At 41.8% G+C, this 20,074-nt stretch overlaps 2 protein-coding genes across 3 annotated transcripts in view; both read left to right on the top strand.

Moving 5' to 3' along the window:
* The window catches only part of ctnnd1 (catenin (cadherin-associated protein), delta 1), a 31,571-nt gene extending 29,651 nt beyond the window's left edge, over window positions 1–1,920 (top strand). Inside the window, exon 23 of the mRNA XM_085355167.1 lies at window positions 131–1,920. Coding sequence (XP_085211293.1) covers window positions 131–189 — 59 coding nt within the window. The 3' untranslated portion in view covers window positions 190–1,920. The remainder of the gene's footprint in view (window positions 1–130) is intronic.
* A 1,104-nt stretch (window positions 1,921–3,024) lies between these two features.
* LOC146631172 (uncharacterized) lies at window positions 3,025–19,532 on the top strand. 2 transcript variants are annotated; one of them, XM_085356397.1, is made up of 7 exons: window positions 3,025–3,068; window positions 7,452–7,570; window positions 7,669–8,600; window positions 8,783–8,962; window positions 14,279–14,744; window positions 15,943–17,721; window positions 19,219–19,532. In XM_085356397.1, the coding sequence occupies exons 1-7, from the start codon at window positions 3,025–3,027 to the stop codon at window positions 19,530–19,532; spliced, it is 3,834 nt and encodes a 1,277-aa protein (XP_085212523.1). The 2 variants fall into 2 exon arrangements, with proteins under 2 accessions (XP_085212523.1, XP_085212524.1); XM_085356398.1 differs by lacking the exon at window positions 3,025–3,068 and adding an exon at window positions 18,650–18,658 and having other exon boundaries at window positions 7,468–7,570; window positions 8,783–8,876; window positions 14,262–14,744.
* Window positions 19,533–20,074: the final 542 nt, after the last annotated feature.

The raw sequence follows: 20,074 nt of genomic DNA, 5'->3' as shown, positions 1-20,074 counted from the left end.
ACTGTATTGTATTTTTTAAATAATTAATTTTTCTTTAAAAGTGTGATTCTTTCCACCCAGGCATGGCTGCCTCGCCCTTAGCCGCTCCATGTGATCCGTTCACACACTTGTACCTCTTCTTCTCTTGCAGAAAAACTGATTGTGTGCATCACAAGACGACAGCCTCCTCCCACTTACTGCCCTTGCTGAACTGACAATGGGGGACTACCGCTACACTACCGACATGACTAAACTTCATCCCTTACACTCACTCTCTTGCAGCTTCTCTTCTTCCCTCTCTCTCTGTTACATTCCTCCATTGCAGTTCAAACACTCGAATGAAACCATATGGAAAACTGACGATGCTCTGCATTCCCTGTTGACAGCCGGATGTGACACTACGACCACTTGACTCCAAAACCACTCCATCAGCACTACAGCTTGCTTGGACAACACTAATGCTCTCTTTCTTTGAGACTGTGGCTTCTTTGGTATTTTCTCGGAGGTCAGAGCAAAGACTAATTAAACAAATTAAAAAGGAACTGTTGGAATCATATCAGGACACTTTATGGTGAGATTTTCCATAAATGGCTAACACACTCTGTTTTGAAGAAATCAAGGTTTTCTCTCTCTCTCTCTTTCCTTAATGGTCACACACTACAAAATATGAGTAATTTCCTACCGCTGGGATCTTGTATTTATCTGTCTAATTAGATATGTGTACAGCTTCTGCTTCTGTTTTGGTAGCGGTTGTTCCTCTACTCGCTTTGCTGTGTACTTTTAGTTACGTACGCGTGCCAAATGACACTGCTACTGCTGTGACTGCCACTGCTAACGCGCAACATGGCACACTCAGACTTTTCTCCAGCAGCCACACTGAAAACTTGTCATCCGCTTTGTTCTGTTGGCATCTTGTGTTGGTGACAGCCCAAAGATGCACGGGCGTGCTGCTTTTTTCTGCATTTGATTGTGATGATCCACAACTGTACAAGGTTAGTTATACAGCCAGAAATAAAGCAGACGAATGATTCTCCTCCTCCTCCTTGTTGGAACAGACAGCAATTTCTAAAGTGATCTTTCTGTTAAATGCACCCCCCTTTTTCTTGGTAATTCTTAGTGGATATCTCAAGGATCCGGTGGGCGCATTTCCTTATCTGCAGGTCCATAATCTTATGAATGTGTACATATGCAAGATTGTCTTTAATCGTGGGCTAACTGGAGTGCCTCGCTTATTCAGGATGGGTCTCATGGGTGTGTCCAGCGTGACCTGGGTAACTGGTCAAGTTGTTGTTTTTTTTTTGTTTTGTTTTTTCACAGCAGTGTACAATTTGGGAGTACTGTATATAGAACTCAGAAGTTTTTATTCTGCAAGAATATGCGATCTTGTATGTTATTGGATATTTCTTTTTTTTAATTTTTTTAAATTAAACTCTTGAGTTCTGTATAACTCACTGCTTCACAAATCCATAACCTGCCTGGCTTTAAGACTACAGATCGACACAGTGCTGTCTGTTTTTTTTTTTTGCCCACATTTCTTTAGTACGATGTTTGTTCTGAAGAGGAATGCTTATTCTTAGTGCCGAGTGAGATGTAGATACTTACTGCGTGGATGATTAAAAGAAGCACTACGGGGTTGTAAAGTGTGATTTTTCTTTTCTTTTTTTAACCTCCTTTTTTCATGCCAGTTGAAATATGACAGCCTCCTTTTCTCAAATTAACGAGCTGTCTTCAAGATTGGACTGACTGAAAGATGAAAATGATAGCGAGCGAGGGCTAGTGTTAGAAAGAGAGGCATAGACCAGAATCTATTAGATAAAATCAAGAAAAAAGTAAAAGCACATTTAAACTATATATACAAGAGAATATTTGTTAATTTTAATGGTTTTATGTATTATTATTTTTTATATATATATTGATTTGGGTTCAATTGTTTTGGGTGCTCTGGGTGAATGCATATGCAATCTTTTTTTTTTTTTCTTTTTTTTTTGTTTGATTGAAAACAGTTTGTCTTAATTGAAAGCAAAACCAAGTTAGCTGAACAGAAATCCTCCAACGCCATCATCAGATACACTAATGGGAAGGAAAAAACCAGATTGTTGACTAATGTAATCTCTTTGCCTTGGCTCTTAAAGTTGCACATTCTCATTTATGAATGAATTATGTAACTAGCAATAATGTTTTTAATAAAAAAGAAAATTATTTCTCAGTGCCCGTGTTTTTTTTCAGATTCTATTTATTTATTTATTTATTTTTAAATGGGAACAAGGAGATGTTTATGATTTTTGTAGTCACTCAGTATCATTTACTTGTGGTTATTATAGTTGAAAGTGGGGGTAATAAAAACTAGACTACAAAAAAAAGTATTTTCTACTTTTAAAAACATATTGAGGAAATTAAGTAGCAGTAATTTAAGCATGAGAAGGAAATGGTCCAGACTTTTAGTGACACTGTAGGATTTCCACATGGCTGCGAGTCAGGTGACCAAATTCCAGCCAATTAAAATTGGGACACTAATTCTGAGCCATTTATAATGTGAAGGATAAATTCCATTTGAAAGCAACATTCCTGACGCCCTCACTGCGTAAACTTAAAGAGCATACATTACAGCCAGCATTATTCCTTATGTAGGTCTCCCTTTACTCATGTAGTCTCCTTTGTACATGTTTCTGCTGCTGTTTCATCTACAAAACCTTTGGCGTCTGAGGGGAAACATCCATCATTTTATTTCTTTTTTTTTGTTTTTAATCCAAAATTGTTTTTGTTTTGTTTTTTTTGTTGCGTTTGCTTTTTTTTGTGGTAGTATTTGCCATATTCGACATAATTCTGCATATTTTGTGACTTGAAATGTTTTTTCACCTTCTGCTGTAAAGCATTGGCAGAATAACCACGACGACAACCTTTAACCTTTAAGGTGGTTGGGAACAACAGGACTGGTCCTGTGAGACTTCAAGTTCCAGACAGAGAATCTGCTACTGGCCAACCAACCACACATAGTGGTGGCTGACAAGGAGAAGACCGTAGTTGTGATAGTTATGGTGATGACCAATGGATGCCGACATCAGGAAGAAGGAACAGGAACACAAACACAAGTAAAAGGACTCTCCCTCTTATATATACACATTTTGGTTTCCGCTGATTCTGTTTAACGCCGTTTTGTTATCAACAAACTACACATATGTCAGTAAAGATTTTCAGCTTGCATATTTAATTCATAAATTTATTTTTTCACTATCACAAAACAAATTGGAACTAAAATTTTTAAACCAATGAAACTAAAAGTGAATCCACTCTGAGCTGACACCAAACTTACTAATAACTCAGCGCTCGGTGTCATTTCACAGGGCGGTCAGTAGGTGTCGCTATCACGTTGCAACACCATCTCGGATGCAAAAACTCGTGATGGGCGTCGATGTGTTGCATATGGCTGTGCGACTTTAATTTCTGGCTTTAACTCCAGTGGGTAAAATAAACATAATCCTCCATGAACCCTCTGCTCCTGCTACAGGAAGATTTTGGTAAGTGTAACTTTAAAGCTAACCTACATTAGCCACAGTGTCGGAAATCACTCCAGAATTAGCCATCTTAATAAGGTTAAGCCGATTAAACCTTCATTCTAAGGAATGGAAGGATTATTAAGTTGTAGTCTATGAATAAAGTGGCAAAATTTTATGCGAAATGAAGGGCGTTTTGGTTTTTTGCATTTTTGTGCTAACATGTAGCTACCTCTTAAGCTAGCTAGGATAAGTCTAGACAGCGACGATTAACCAACGCATTTTGTTTAAAAAAAAAAAAAGTCGGCTTAGGTGTCTAGAAAATTGCGATTAATGGAATAAATGAAACAGACAAACAAATAAAAATGTTGTCTGATTGGTAACAAGCCGATAGTGAAGTTCACTAATGCTAATTAATTTGTAGGGCTCCTCCACGTGGTCCACATGCTCCCAGAGTCGGTGTTAGCTGTGATCCTGCCAGAGAGACCACCTCTGTACACACCGCACACAGGAAACTAGCCGTGACTCATTACACTGTCAGAAGAAAACGGGTATCTAGAGGTGTACCTAGTACTTAAATTAAGGATCTCAAGTTGTACCAAGAATTTAAACCTGCATTAAATTATAAGAAGAGGTCAAAAGTGAGGCTTTCCCCCAAACCATGAATGCAGCAATTGAGCAGTTTACTCAGAAATGTTCATTTCGATTTTAGGGGAAAAAGCTCTTCAACTCAAAAGATAAAAGGTATAAATAAACTGTATTATTCAGATTAATAGAAAATAAATGAAACCATTATCTAGCGTCCATATATTCAGAAAAGCTCGAAATGGTATCTTAAATTACAATAAAAGCAATAATACAATAATAAAAGCAAAAAAAAAAAAATAGCAATTGGAATATTTTGGTACTTTCAAAGGAATACCCTACCTTGAATCTGATTTGGTTTTTTTTTAATCATCATCAAAAGATCTGTTTCCTGCCATTCTAAGCAAAGTTGGTCAAATAATTCATTTTTGTGCAAATCAGCCAAACTTTGAAAGCAATTTTTAATTTAATTCGACTGGTAATTTCTATACAACGTTTTCCATGTCTGCTAATACTGACTACCTTATGACTGTGCTCTTATTCAATAGGATAGTGAGGGGGCCCCCCCCGTTATTTAAGCTATTTAAGTGTTTAACAGATTTGTTTGGAGGCAGATGATTTGTGGCGACCTCCTTAAAATTGTAGCCGAAAGAAGGACAAGGTTTCTATTAGGGCTGCCACGATTTGTCGACTAGTCACGATTACGTCGACTATCAAAATCGTCGACGACTGATTTAATAGTCGACGCGTCGTTTGAAGCTTTGTAAGATCCCAAAAGACGCAGGAATAAGCAGCAGGATTTAAGAGTGTAATAACGGACTGAAACAGAAGATGGCAGCACTGCATGTACAAGGATGCCAGCTGCCGTTAAACCCCGAAGAAGAAGAAGAAGCAGCTGTGTCCCAGAATTCATAGCGCGGCCCAGCTCAGTTTCCAACAATGGCGGCAGCTAGTTAGTTTTAATATTACTCTTATTATTCTTTCTGGGTCACAAAATAAACGTTTAACATATTTTCAGCCGAGAATGTAGCTGTGTAAACCTCAAATATCGGCTCAGTTTATCAGGACACCACATATTTTCAAAAGCGCTCCGACGTTTTCGGAGACGTCTGTTACCCACTAGCTCGATAGCTAGCCGGGGGCTAGGTCACTAGCGCGGTGAGAACACCGGACTCCCGGCAAATTGTTTTCAAACCCACCGCCGTCTTTCGCTACTCAGGTTAAATATATATGAGTCACTTAGATAAATTAAAAATGTTGTTGTTTGGCTTTTTTTTTTTTTTTTTTTTAGTATTTTGTTTGTTCCTGAGTAAATCTGTTTGTCTGAGATTAAAGTTATAGTTTTTACACAGCTGAATAAACGTCAAGCAGACAGCTGATTATCAGAAGTGTGAGATGCTGGAGAATTTACTCCGTTGTCCTGTTATATTTTAGATAGCAAGGAGTTTATTAAACTTCACCGAAACAATCTGCAAATTTCATTAAAATTGAATAAACTATCATCTTGTCTTTATTTTTAGTTAGCACCTTAAAAGCTTAAAGCTGTAAGCTAATGATAGTTATATAAGAGCAGATGCTGCTGGTGCAATAAGCTGTAGTTTTACGTCCAGTGGATGATGATCTGATTAGTCGACTAATCGCATAAATAATCGGTGACTAGTCGACTATCAAAATAATCGTTTGTGGCAGCCCTAGTTTCTATACAAGCAGTTTTTGTGTCTCAGTTTTTGCTGAAATTAAATTCACATGCCCTTTAATGAACCATATGTTATAGCCAAGCTGGAAAAAAAAAAGTAGTCACCACCCAAAGAAATAGGTTGTGACTATTGTCCACCCATTCCACTAAATAATTATCACAGTGATTTAATGTTGTAGCTGGCAGCAGGTTATTTAACCCCCAGGATATGTCTGGAGACGTATCCTGGGGGTTGTGGAAAAGATCTTACTCTATTTTAGAAGGGTGACATTATTGGCCTGAGCAGGGGAAAAACTCAGGAGATTCCTAAAATGACGAAAACTGGGTTAATAACTGCCCAGTGCATTATTGCATTATTGAAATCTGTAAGAGTTGTGGTGAACCATCATCTTTGATGGAGAAATGGACAAAATCTTGAATGATCCTGATCGGAGATTACTGAAATATTTAGTTTGTAAAAACTTCAATTTAATTTATATAACACCAAATCACAGCAACAGTCTTGTCGAAGTGCTTTATATTGTAACAGAACAACCCTACGATAATACAGAGAAAACCAACAACAATCAGAAAACCATCTATGAGCAAGCACTTGGCAATAGTGGAAAGGAAAAACTCCCTTTTAACAGGAAGAAATCTCCAAAAAAACAGAGTCATGGCATTTCATTATCTTACATTGTAGCAAACTCAAGACACTGGCACTAAATGCTATCATAGCCCTAAGAAAACCACTTCTCAATGAGGCTGTAAGGGTGGAAAGAAGACTTCAGTTTGCTTAGGTGCTTAAAGATGGTCTGAGCCCAGATTTATCCTGCTTAAGAATGATTAGCACGTCATACTGAGGGATACAGATAAATTGATGCACCAACACGAGCCCATGGGGGCAGTCTTGTGGTTGGTTTAGTTGCTCATATCTAGGTTCAGCATTGTTGAATGAGGTCAGCTACCTGAATTTACTGAATGAGCAGCTTTTTCCAGCCATGGATTTTTTTTCTTCCCTGATGGCATGGACATATTCCAAGATGGCCGCATTCATTCGGATCAAATTGTGGCAAAGTGGTTTGGGTCTCACTGAGAATCTTTGGAATGTGCGTGTCTGCATATAAATAAATGTTGTGACATTTCGTAAGCTCAATGAAATGACTCATAAAGGTCTGAGACAAATTCCAAATGGCAGCTGGTTTATGAGCTTCCAGATGAGAAGATGAAGACAAGCACACACACAGTCAGATAAGTCAGGAAGTCATGCAGGCACATGTTCATTTGACAGAGATAAAAATCCTTGTAGTCCCTTATTTGGGCAGTTACTTTGAAGGACTATCTAATCGTTATCATTATCTGAGTGGTAACCAAAGAATAAAAGCTGCACATTTACAATCACCTGTTAAATCTGATTTAAAACGCTTAAAAAAAATAAGACTTTGAAATGCTTTTTTCTATCTGAAGGTTGGGCTTCAGCCACCGTGTTTGCTGTTACAGAATTCTCACTTAAGGATTCTTCTCCATGTCTTTCTTCTGCCTCTGATGTTGTGCAGGGAAACATAAATTTTGCACACACATGCCCTGGAATGTTAACCATATTACTTTTTTTAAATTAAAAACGTATCTTTGGATGTGAATTGCAAACTCCCTCTGCCTGCGAATGCTCTTGTGCCTGTTTGATTTTGCTTCAAGACGGCTTCTGTTTGTACTTCAAACAGAAGTGCTCATGTGGACATGCAGAGGTACCTGTGGCCTGGTTATGAGGTGCAGCTTCTCGGGGAGCTGCAGAGACAACAGAACAGTGCCCAGTTCTGTGACACCCTGCTCCAAACTGAGGGTGAGAAAGAAGGAAAATTACAAAGTTCTTTGTGATGTAAGACAATGTACAAAATGCACAATTGAGTCATTCTCTCCTGACTTATTCTTTATGTAAAGGTATCTCAATCCCAACCCACAGCTGCATCCTTGCAGCTCTCAGCCCGTACTTGTCTCAGAAGCTTTCAGCCTCCCCCTCACCTCCATCTGGACAGAAGCGTCAGCTCCAGCTCCAGACCGTGAAGGCCCAGACTCTGCTCAAGCTGGTTGGTCTGCTTTACTCTGGTGTGCTGGAGGTAAAAGGAAACAATGAGAAGAGTGATGTGCTGGCTGCAGCCCACCAGTTTGGAATCACAGACCTTGTACGAGGACAGAAGGGTGGAGGGCCGAAAGAAGTCCAGGAAAGGAGGCAGAGTCTTGGGAATTGCAGAGAGAGACGGGGAAGCCTAAAAATACAGGAGACACATGTTGAGGCTGAGGTGACGGGCACGGGAGAGGAAAATTCACCAGTCAGAAAGACAATCAGTGTGTCTGTTGGCACACAGACAGCAACCATTGCTGAAAATTCAGTGGATTTTGGAAATCCGGAGCCTGCCTCCTCTGTAGCTCAAAGCCCGGATGTTTGTATCACTGTTCCACATCTCACCCCTCGCCCCGCCGTTGCCAGTGATGCAGAGTCTACATTTGGCCAAACTTGTGACAGTGTAACGAATCCCACATCCACTTCATCTTTTTCCATTGACACTGTGCCTTTTCCTACCATCCATAATGATTCCAGTTCCTCGGAAGCTCAGGGCGACTGTTACCAAGAGTCATCTGAGTCTGGGGACAGCATCACCTGGTTGTCCAGAGAAAGGGCAGGATTGGAGGATGGAAAATCAAACGGCACGGCAGCTGAGAGCGTAAATGCAGAGCAGCCACAACAGGTCTGCAGAGATGAGATGAATGAAAAAGAAAACTCGAGTGAAAAGAGTCCTTCACCATGCAGCGCAGCGGTGAAAGATCTAACCAAGATGAAGGAGATGATGGAAGACGCACAGATATCCATCAAGGTGAAAAGAAATTGTATTCTTTTCGTGTTGTGAGCAGGAGTTCCGTTTCATGGATTGAGTGTAGGCATCATGTATGTTCGTTGTCTCTGGATTAGTTTGTTATATGTCACACCACATGTGTTGGACACCTTTCTCACTTTGTGTGTTTTTGTCAGAACTGTATTTGTCTTATGTGTGTGCAGGTGAAGCTGAGGAGAAGAACGACAGGAGAGATGTGGGAGGTGGTGACGGTACAAAGCCCAAATGAGACGTCCATCCTGACATCACCGACTCAGGTATTTAACCCTCTGGGGTCGCCGGACGCGGCGGCGCATCAAAATCACATGACCAATTTAAGACGACACAGCTACAAGATGCGGCAGGTCAGAGTCCCCATTTCAACTTGGGTCGAAAGTGCGAACTTCACTATATACCAGTTTTTGAATTGTGTCGATGGGCCACGTAAAACCAGAGTTATGATAAAAAATACACGCGATGTTTTTTTCTGAACAAAACAGTGGCGTTTACAGTGTGAAGAACGGTAAAAACAGCGTTTTCTACAGACAGCGCTAGCAAACACTCTCCCTTTGCGAACATCCCTTCCCTATTGGTGTTAGAGTTTACCATGTCAGCCAATCAAAAAACTGATGAGTGGAGTGACACCCGCGATGGAAAGCGGGCGAGCGAAAGACAGAGAGAGTGAGCGAGTTTTCATATGTGAGACATTAGTGACGTTTAGCGTGTTTGGAGGCTGTAGTTAGTTTGTTGTGTAGTTATTGTTTTGTATTGTGTCAGTTAGACCGCTGAATTTCATATTTGCTCTAAAAAAGCCGTCAAAGGCAGATTTCAGTGTAAACGCTGTTCCCACATGGAAAACTGGACTGATGCACCTCCTGCTGTCAGACCTGCAGGGTTTAGGCCTGTGCTGTTCTCCTCTGTCTTATACTGAACACAAACTACATTTTTTGGACTGGCACAAATAATTTGTGTGCCTTCTTATTTGATGCAGAACACCTGATTGTTCTGTAAATAGATTTAAATGGTTATATAAAAAACGCCTGAGGCCTTGGCTGCATTTTTAGGTAAATGGTACCATATAACTTTGTTGTTTGCAAAACTTGTGCATAATTTTTAGAAATGTACAATTTCTATTTGCATTTCAAGTTATGAAAATTATTCGTTAAACATGTTTGTGGGTTTTACAGTAAAAAATATAACTTTTTTCTACTCGGATTTTGAATTTTTTGTCTGAATTTAGATCAACTGTGCTAATATAGTATACCAAAATGAAAAAATAACTCAAATTTCAGATATTTGAGGTTGTGCTGAAAATAATGATACCAAAAAAGGCAAGAAAAACATATTTTAAAGGTGAAATATAGAGGTAAAATCAAAAAGTAGTCAAAAACGGCCAATTATACCCTGGACCCTGGGTTAAGGAATAAATTGCAAAATAACTTAATATTTAATTACCATACTTTCTGGACAATAGAGCGCACCTGTATATAAGCCGCATCAGCTCTATTTAAAAAAAAAAAAAAGATATACAAGCCGCAGATATCTATGATGAAAAAATAGATATTTACTGCATGTACAGAACAATCTTGTACTGCAAATGTACAAGTATGTACCTGAACAGATTCTTTCCGAACAATGCCTTTTAACACGGCAGCAACTTTGCTGATTAAAACGGAACAGTATTTATTTACCTCCGTTTTTCCTGTATTTGAAACCACATGTCACTTTAATCATCTTCGCTGAAACCCATGAAGTCGTCTTCTTCAGTGTCGGAGTTGAACAGGCTCAGAAGAGCTTCATCACATCTGTCTCCATCAGTCTCGCTCTCCGTGTCACTGTCATCCTCCGGTGAAGTTGGCTCTGAAGGTGCGCCGCTCTCTTCGCGCAGCAGTCCAGCCTTTCGGAACCCATTGGTGATGGTGGATTCTTTCACAGCACTCCACGCTGTTAGGATCCACTGACAGACATCAGAAAAGGATGCTTTTCGCATGCGGCCAGTTTTTGTGAATGACTTTTCACCGCTTGTCATCCAAGTCTCCCGCTCAACCCGTAGTGCAGCTTTAAATGCCCGATTTACACTGATGTCAAGTGGCTGCAAAAACTTTGTTGTACCTCCAGGAATCACAGCTGGAATGGAGTTTGTTTTCTTGATCGCTGCTTTCACAGAATCTGTGATATGGGCCCTCATGCTATCCAAAACAAGCAGTGCTTTTTTCCGGTGAAAAAATCCTCCCGGGCGCTTCCCATAGCACTCCGTTAACCATTCCTTCATTAGACCTTCTATCATCCACCCTTTGGTGTTAACTTTGACCACTATGCCTTTTCGGGAGTTGTTCTTTCGGCATAGTTATGCGCTTAAAAATCACCACTGGTGGAAGTTTTTGTCCGGATGCCGTGCATGCCAGAACGCAGGTGAAGTGCGTCCTCTCATGGCCTGTTGTTTTCAACAACACGGATGATGCACCTGTCTTGTTAACGGTCCTGGTCAGAGGCAGATCAAATGTTAAAGGTACTTCATCCATATTGATTATGTCGTCTGGTCCGATGGAGTTTTCTTGTATCTTTTTTTCAACGAATTTGTGGAAGTTTTCAACTTTTTCCTGATAGTCAGGGGGGAGTTGCTGACAGAGAGTGGTCCGTGGTTTTTACGTTTCATAAATCTGAAACACCATGACGGCCCACCTTTGAAATCTTTAATATTCATTTCGCGGGTGATTGTTTCGGCTTTCAGTCGGATCTGTACAGTGGATACACCTCGGCCACCTGCTCTGTGTGTTCACCCATTCCTCCAGGACATTTTCAAGTTCAGGCCACCTGCTTTTATGTCCTCTGAAAGCTTTTCTCGACTTTTGGCATTGCATGAGCTCTTCCCGCTGTCGCCTCCAACGTCTCACCATAGACTCATTGACGCTAAGCTTGCGTGCAGCAGCGCGGTTTCCCTCCTGGATAGCAAGATCGATGGCCTTCAACTTAAAACTTGCATCATACGAACTTCTTCGTGTGGTTTCCATGATGAAGGGGCGAGGATTTGAAAATAATTACCAGTTGGTAATTTGTTGTGCGTGTTCTATCTGAACACGCTGAGGCCATGGTTCTCAGCCGGAAAAGGGTGGAGTGCCCACTCTGGGTTGGGGATGAGTTCCTGCCCCAAGTGGAGGAGTTCAAGTATCTCGGGGTCTTGTTCGCGAGTGATGGGAGAAGGGAGCCGGAGATCGACAGACGGATTGGGGCTGCAGCTGCAGTAATGCGGACGCTGCACCGGTCCGTCGTGGTGAAGAGGGAGCTGAGTGTAAAAGCGAGGCTCTCAATTTACCGGTCGATCTACGTCCCTACCCTCACCTATGGCCACGAGCTGTGGGTAGTGACCGAAAGAACAAGATCGCGGATACAAGCGGCAGAAATGAGCTTCCTCCGAAGGGTGGCTGGCCTCTCCCTTAGAGATAGGGTGAGAAGTTCGGCCATCCGGGAGGGGCTCAGAGTAGAGCAGCTGCTGCTCCACATCGAAAGGAGCCAGCTGAGGTGGTTCGGGCATCTGACAAGGATGCCTCCTGGGCGCCTCCTGGGTGAGGTGTTCCAGGCATGTCCCACCGGGAGGAGGCCCCGGGGCAGACCCAGGACACGCTGGAGAGATTATATCTCTCGGCTGGCCTGGGAACGCCTTGGTGTTCCCCCGGATAAGCTGGAGGAGGTGGCTGGGGAGAGGGAGGTCTGGGCCTCTTTGTTTAGGCTGCTGCCCCCGCGACCCGGCCCCGGACAAAGCGGATGAAGATGGATGGATGGATGGTGTTCTATCTGCTAAAGAAAAAGTAGTGTATTCTTCTTTGCATTGATTTTTCATCAATCTATCTTGTTTTTTATTCTAATTCTGGTTAGAGTCCCCCTAGTGGTGGAAGAAAAATCCACAGAATAGCCGCACCTTTGTATAAGCCTCATGGCTCAAAACCTAAGGGAAAAAGTAGCGGCTTATAGTCCAGAAAGTACGGTACATTTTTTGAAGCTACACTAAACGCTTAAAAAATGTTTTGTTTTTTTTTTAATTTTCTGGCAATTTTTTATGGCTTGTGGGGATAGGTTAATTGGATAATCCAAATTGCCCATAGGTGTGAATGTGCAAGTGAATGTGAGCGCGAATGGTTGTCTGTCCCTGTGTGTTGGCCCTGCGACAGACTGGCGACCTGCCCAGGGTGTACCCCGCCTCTCGCCCTATGACAGCTGGGATAGGCTCCAGCGCCCCTGAAAAGGATGAGAAGAAGCGGATGGATGGATTTTTTTTTTATGGTTTCAGGCTTTACACGTGTGACAGTGTCATGAGGTTTGTCATGAGCTAGTGGGAGATTTGAAGTATTTAGGAAAGTACATTTCAGTATCACTTAAATTCCCAGTTCTGAGTCTGACAGACGGCATAATCGAGTGAACATCAAGAAACATGAAGTGGAAGAATTCCCTGTGATAAAAACTTTTATTTTGATTAAAAAATAGGATGCCCTTTCAAAACCTTACAATAACCAGCTTCTTCTTCTTAATCTTTGTTTATACTGTGTTATAGACTCAGGCAGCTGGAGACCTGAGAAACGAGTAATCATACCTGTTATACTTTGAAATGTGCTTGAAGACTGTTGCTTGGCATTGGGGCTTATTTTTGATGCCAGATGTTTTGCAATGTTTTGAAATATTACCTATGAAAGCATGACAACTAAACATTTATATAACTTAAGCTCACGCTGGTAAGCAAGAAACAAGAAATATCCATTTGTCAACAAGAATAGAGACCGCAGGAGGGAAGGTGCATTTCTGCAGAATAGAGTAGGCTGAAGAAGAGGAGGAGGTGGTGCACGTGGCCCGGCCGATGGTTTGGTGAGACGTTAAAGTCTCACTCCGTGCTCTGTGAGAAGTAAGCAGCAGCGGTATGATGTAAATGTGGTGTAAAACCTTAGCTGGGCAGGTTTAGCTCGGCTGTTGCCTCAGGCTCGACCAGAAAGAAGGTGCGTTTCATCATGTTCTCCCCCTGAGATCAGCAGCACAGCAGACATATTTGCTCTGTGGAAACTTTGCCATCCTTTTACCTGGTAAAGGGTAAAAGATTACCACAAGAATCTCTGATGTCTTGATGGTAAAGCAGTATCTGTTTTTATTTACGTGTCGAGAAATTTGTCAATTGTTTAATGTGAATATGAAAAACAGGAATTGGAAAAAAGTGTTTATAAAATGACATGATCACCAGTTAATTTCTTTTTCTTCACTTGTTTCCTGTGAGTGCTGCAAACAGTGAAGTCGTTTTTTATTCAAACTGTGGTGATCAGAGAAGTGAGTGTTAAATATTTTAGCTGGTTTCAGTCTTCCTTTCCAGCTCTCATCAAATAACTTCAACTGGAGGAATGAAAATCCAAACTTTGATATGAAACTTAGATTTCAGTGGTAAAATAAAGTCTTTGTCCCGTCGCCCCTAATCCGACAATCACGTTTCAACCGTTGTTGTTTTCTCTGTATTATTATTACCTCGCCTACATTATAAAGCACTTAGAGGCAACTGTTGGGGACTCATTTTCAGAGAAGCACCTCAATAAAATAGTTTGTTAGTCCAGTTTATCTGCAGACAGATGAATTCACCTTTGTTTTAAAGTTTGAATGAAAGGTGATATTTTGTAATGGTTTTAATGGTTTCTTATTCATCTTTCAAAAAGCCACAGACAGATGCTGAGGAACTCGAGCCTCCTCCCTCCCCTGTCCCCCCATGCCCTGTTCAGAAACCAGAGATCCAGAACCTTCCACCTGCTGTAACCAGCTCTCCCACACAACCAGAGCAACACCACAGCACCACCTCTGAATCCCAGTCTTTCTCCAGCAGCAGCTTCACCTCAAACCCCGACACTGAGCTTGAATCAGCGCCGGCGCCTCAGCCGCAGGGCTCTGTGGACGAGTGTGACGAGCAGATAGAGAAGCTGTTAGAGGACGTCATGATGAGCCTGAACATCCTGCCCAACTTGGAGAGTAACTGTAAGAAGTTGGAGTCGAGCCACAATGTTTGCCGAGTCCCAGTTTCGCAGGGTGACGCAGCCCAGGGTCGGATGGATCCTGTTGCCAGTGCAGCAGAGGTTGCTTTCTTTCAGGATTTGGAGTCGCAAAGCAACCAGACGTCAGTGGAGACAGGTAGAAGCTTTCTTTGTAAATACACATATATTTTTAATATCACATTATGAAATAGTTGTACAGACCCGTAGTAAGTTTTTTTTGTTTTCTGTATTTTTATTCTTTTGTTAAAGACTCCTTAGCATCTCTCCTCACTGCTCCACAGGCTCCAGGGTCTCATTACTGGCCTGTTATTGTTTGTGGCTAGCAAACAGTTTTTAGGTCCATTACTGCCACCTTCTGCATGCAGTAGTGTATTACATCTTAACAGTATTGGGGTTGATTGTTTGTTTGTTTGTTTGTTTGTTTGTTTGTTTGTTTGTTTGTTTGTTTGTTTGTTTTTTGAGACAAGACATTGATCAATTTTAGAATAAGGACTCAAAAATCCTGACCACCCCTCACTGCGAATGTACTGAAGTTTACTGTTCAGCATTTAACATTTATTGGTGATTTTTGTGTTTGTTTAGTTACATTTTAACAACATGTAAAGCCTTACAGTTTGTCTTTATTATTTTTTATACCTTGTTTTGTCTAAAACCTCAAACAGTTCTTCGTTCCTTGGATTAAACTTCAGTGTTTCTGCAAAGAAAATGAATTTGAAGAATTAACTGAGAGCAGGTGGAAGAGAGCCTGGACAGAAGAGAAATAAAAATAAATAAATAAAAAAGTCAGTAGAAGCAAAAAAAGAATACATGTGTATGAATGAGAGGGAGACAGGTGTAACAGTGAATCTGCAAATAGTAGAGGTACTGGGAGTAAAGCAGGTTTGTGGTTTGGAGATGGGCAAAAAAGTGCAGGAGCTGGATGTTGCACAGTTGAAGATGCTCAGATTTGATCTGGATGTGAGTAGGAGGGACAGCTGAGGCTGAGCAGTTTGTAGACGACTGTTTTAGACTTCTGTCCTTTTTATACTGATTTTAAAAAGGCAGAGGTGTATTTTCAGAGAGTAACACAGTAGGACCTTTTTCTTTCTTTTTTTTTTAAAAGCACATTACATGTTATTACAGAAGCAGACTGAGTTGAACCTGACTTAAGTCTCAGTTCAAGTGCTCTCACTGCTACCCGTCCTGCTGCCCTTCCTCCTCAGTTTTTAGGAGCTTATTAATTGGTACTTTTAATTGGATTTTTTGATTGTCACAGAAAATGTCTATAAAAATACAGGGCTTACAATTCACGTATTTAAGATGAATTGATAGTCATCCTTCCGCTTGCTCGTTAGGTATCCATTGTTGCTTTGCAGCTCCAAACCAGCCCAAGTTGATCCAGCAGCAGCAGCCGACTCCCCAGTGCAACCCAGCTGTCAGATCTTTATGGCAAATCGATGGATTGAGCTGCCAGGGTTTGCCCCCATTCAAAAGTCAAAATTCTCTGTATCCGGAAACAACCACAGGCTCAGCCCTGTCTTCAGCTTTCTCCACCAGAGGCCAGAAACTCCATTACCCAGCATTTCAGCCACCATCCTCACAAGATGATCAACAGAGTCTCGAGTTTTTGCCTCTGCCAAATGGAGATGGGACACAGTCTAAACCCACTTTTTCCTCACCTTGCATGGATGACTTGCGGCTTCCTCAGCGTCTCTCCCCATTAGAGCCAAGTTCATCTGCAGCTAAAGGTCAGCCTCTACTCAACAACTCAGCAAACCCTGAACACGATGTCCAGCAGCAGCCATCCTTACGTAGGAGACCCTGGCTCTCGGACAACGCTGGTTCACTGCAGTTTCCCTTTAGCAGCATCATTTGCACAGGTCATAAAAGTACATCTCCATCACCAGATCCAGATCACAGCTGCCAGTCAAAGCAAGAGCAGCAGGAGAAGGATTTGCATTTAACAAATAGAGGAACCAGTGCAGAAGGTTGCAAAGGGAATAGCTTGAAAAAGAGAGGAAAAAAATCAGCAGCAGAAGTAAAATCGTACTCCAGGAGGCTGAAGGAGAGTTTCAAATATAGACATGATGACTCTACAGGAGACGGGAGGAAGAGAAGGCGCACAAATGATCAACAAGACTCCACCGGCTCTTGTTCTGCGTACAAAGATTTAAAAGTCAGTGATGGAACAAAGAATTGTTCAGTGAGTTTGTCAAGTAACAATGTGCTATTGAAGGAAAGAGAAGTGGCTATCAGGTCTTCAAATGCACCATCTGGACTTCCAGGGAAACCCAGCAAAATGTTGCCCGTCATTGACATTGGGGAAGAAAAACCCTTTGGCACCAAGCCGTCTCGGATCAGGACCAGGGGCTTTATAAAAAAATCTCAAGAGGCAGCAAATAACACAACCCCACCTGAAACGCCTTGCATTTTCAAGCCTGTCGTCAGCAGAGCTCAGCTTGTGAGTCAGGATGGCGTCTCGCTCGCGAAAAGGAAACGTGGTAGACCCCGAAAAATAAGACCTGTAGAGGACTCTACACAAAGTGTTCCTGCCGTTGTTGAAAACAATGAAAATGTCGACAATGCGCAGGTCGACAGGGACTTGCCAAAGGAGCAGGAGGAGAAAAAAATGGAGAGGACGTGCAGGAAACGGAGGAGGAATGAGAGCGAGGTGGAGGTCAGCGCAGTGAAGAAGACTGCGAGTGTCGAGCACACTGAAAAGGCTGAAGAAACCAATAATGACTGTAACGTAAAACCCGGGACAGTGAATCAGCGGCACGTGGTCACTCTGAAGGACATTCAGAAGCTTATTAAATGGCAACAAGCACGAAGCATGAAGTCCAAACAGACCCAGGAAACACATGAACCTGCAACAGGCACAGATGGCATATTGGAGAAAGGAGTGGACATTAAAGACGGGACAAACTCTGAAGAACATCACAAAGGTTCAAACATCGCAGTTGATAAAAATCCCAATCTTCTTTTGAGCCCGTCTGCAGAGACAAACAGTCGTATGAGCGAGAAGAGGAGTTTGGATGGTGATGAAGACCACCCAGTGTCCTTAGACGTTGTGGAAGAAGATGAAGCCAAGGTGACACCGGAGAGAGAGCGACCACTGGGAAGTCCTTATGAAGGTACTTTGAATTTTGCTGTTTCTGTTGCCATGGTAAATTAATTGGATTTTGTTTTGAAGGTTGTTATTCAGAATGAATGATTACATTGGTAGTATTGATTTTTCTGCTCTATGCCAATCACACAGGCACCTCCGAGGATGGGTTGGCATAGTGTGCTGTGGCTTCAGGCCATTTGTCTCTTGCAGATGGGAGTAAACTGTAAAAACACAGACCATAAACTGTCACGTTGGAGCTAAGGCACGGTGTTTGTGTCGCCCCCATGTGGGCTGACGCAAAGCCGCATAGTTTCACTTCAAGAGACCAAAAAACTTTTCTTAAAGTAGATGCAGATTTAGACATAAAAAAAGAGAAAAAACTAATAAAAAAAACTGAATATCATTTCAGGTTAAACCTTGAAATAGAGCAAATTTACATTTTAATATTTTTTGTCTTTTTAAGTCTGCTCAGAATTTCAGTATCTGTTCAGACATCAGCTTCAATACGGCCATTTTTTTTTAAACGTGCTGTTGCACAATCCAGTGCATGATCAACATGTACTTAAGTGCTGTTTGTCCTGCAGTCTGGTTGGACGGCACCTTCATTTCTCAGTGGATCTACTACATTAAAAAAAAATCTACCTTGGAAGGAGAATGCAGTGTTTTGTGTAGGAAACACTGTAAAATTCTCTCTGTAGGCATGTGTCCATGTTTGCTTTTGCTATTTAGTTTCTTCCTTTTTTATGTCCTCAGTTATGTCACAACAGTGGGATGGCACTCGAGCATTTAAAGCATGCCATAAAGCTTTCTTTCCATTTGGCTGTGCAGGTTCCTGTCATCTACTAGCTGTTATTTTCAAACTAACCACCTAACCCTGCTCCTTCCTGTGGAGGACCAAGACTAGGTGGCAGCCTGACCAGGTTGCTCTTGTGGCGGTCACCGTCCAACTCCAGGCCTCACGGGCAGGTGTCCTGCAGGTTTTAGATATCGCTCTGGGTCAACGCACCTGAATCAAATGATTAGTTCATTTCCAGGCCTCTGGAGAACGTAAAGAGATGTTAAGGAGGTAATTTAGCCATTTAAATCAGCTGTGATGGATCAAGGACACATCTAAAACCTGAGGCCTGGAGTTCCACACCCCTGGTCTAGGTGGATGGACTTCTGCTCTACTGTCTTTGACTTCAGCTGGTGATTAAAGTTCTTGTTTGGTCTGGAGATGCACTGTGAGCTCAGTGGCCACTCGATTGAGATGATGCTGGTCCATGCTGGTGCGCTGAGCTCTCGAGGGCTGCAGAGCAGAACAAGAACAGAATCACTTGAAAGGCAGCTGATCTTGTGTTTTATTTGCTGACGGTGTTTGCAGATGAGACACTAACGTCAAAAGCTCACTGCTGGCTATAGAGGCAGCTGACTATTGATCAGTTATTTATCATCGGAAAGTGTGAGTATGCCTCTTTCTGCTTGCACACAAACATGCACGCACATGCTCCTGCTACCCTCACAGTCTCCTTCTGTGGCACAGGGAAATCTGATACAACGGGGTCTCCATTCCTCAATGATGACTGCTCCTCTCACAGTGACACCCTCCTGCCTGAAGAAAACACAGCTTTGGACTTCATGTTGCAGCCCTTGACCGCGAAGATAACCAGTACAGACAAAAAGGGAAAAGAGGAGGAGGAGGAAGAAGAAGAGGTGGATGTTCTGGTTTGCTCCCCAGAAAAAGCATCTCAGACCAGAGAGTGTGAGGGGTTCCTCAACAACATAGACATGACTCCGAATGAAGATGAGGAAGATGATGTGAATGAGATTGACGTGACTGGAGACGAGGCAGAGTAACGTCATGTACGTGTGTATTTTCTACCCCGTCCAGTGGTCGGCTCTCACTCTAATGCTGTCTCTGTTCTGGTTGTGTTTATGTTCACATGTCACATGAAGTTGCGTATAAAGATTCATTTTTACATTCTTCACTTCATGTTTTCACCGCTTTGGGTTTTCGTTGAGTTCCTTCTGTATACGGTTCAAAAAGATGTTTCATTTCCTTTAATAATATTCTAAAGAAAAAGTTTCTTTTGTCAATTTTATAAATTTTACATTTTCAGCGAAATTGTCTGATGAATAGAGGAAAAGGCACTTGAGTGGCCTTCAGTGATGTCCCTCTGTATGTTTCCATTGTGGAAAAGCTCTGTTGTTTTAAGTCTATATTTGTAAAACTGTTTTATGTACATCAGTACATAATATAATTATGGTTTATTAAACGTTTTCATGTGACCGCTTGCTTTCTTTAAAAAGCACCATAGCTGAACACAAGAGGGCACTACAGAATATACACTCACTGGCCACATTATTAGTTACATTTTGCTTGAATTCTAATTGGCATA

This window comes from Diplotaxodon limnothrissa, linkage group LG6 (genome assembly GCF_057381915.1).
Source record: "Diplotaxodon limnothrissa isolate DT_005_m linkage group LG6, D_limnothrissa_male_GT1.1, whole genome shotgun sequence".
NCBI classification, from domain to species: domain Eukaryota; kingdom Metazoa; phylum Chordata; class Actinopteri; order Cichliformes; family Cichlidae; genus Diplotaxodon; species Diplotaxodon limnothrissa.
The sequence above is the reverse complement of the archived record's forward strand: the minus strand, read 5'-3'. Positions and strand labels throughout refer to the sequence as shown.

What these genes read in the sequence shown, in the direction of transcription:
- LOC146631172 (XM_085356397.1), top strand. Translation starts at nt 3,025, where the DNA reads ATGGATGCCGACATCAGGAAGAAGGAACAGGAACACAAACACAA. An exon ending in ACGCACAGATATCCATCAAG is followed by an intron (nt 8,601 to 8,782) that starts GTGAAAAGAAAT and finishes ATGTGTGTGCAG; the next exon opens with GTGAAGCTGAGGAGAAGAAC. An exon ending in CCAGACGTCAGTGGAGACAG is followed by an intron (nt 14,745 to 15,942) that starts GTAGAAGCTTTC and finishes CTTGCTCGTTAG; the next exon opens with GTATCCATTGTTGCTTTGCA.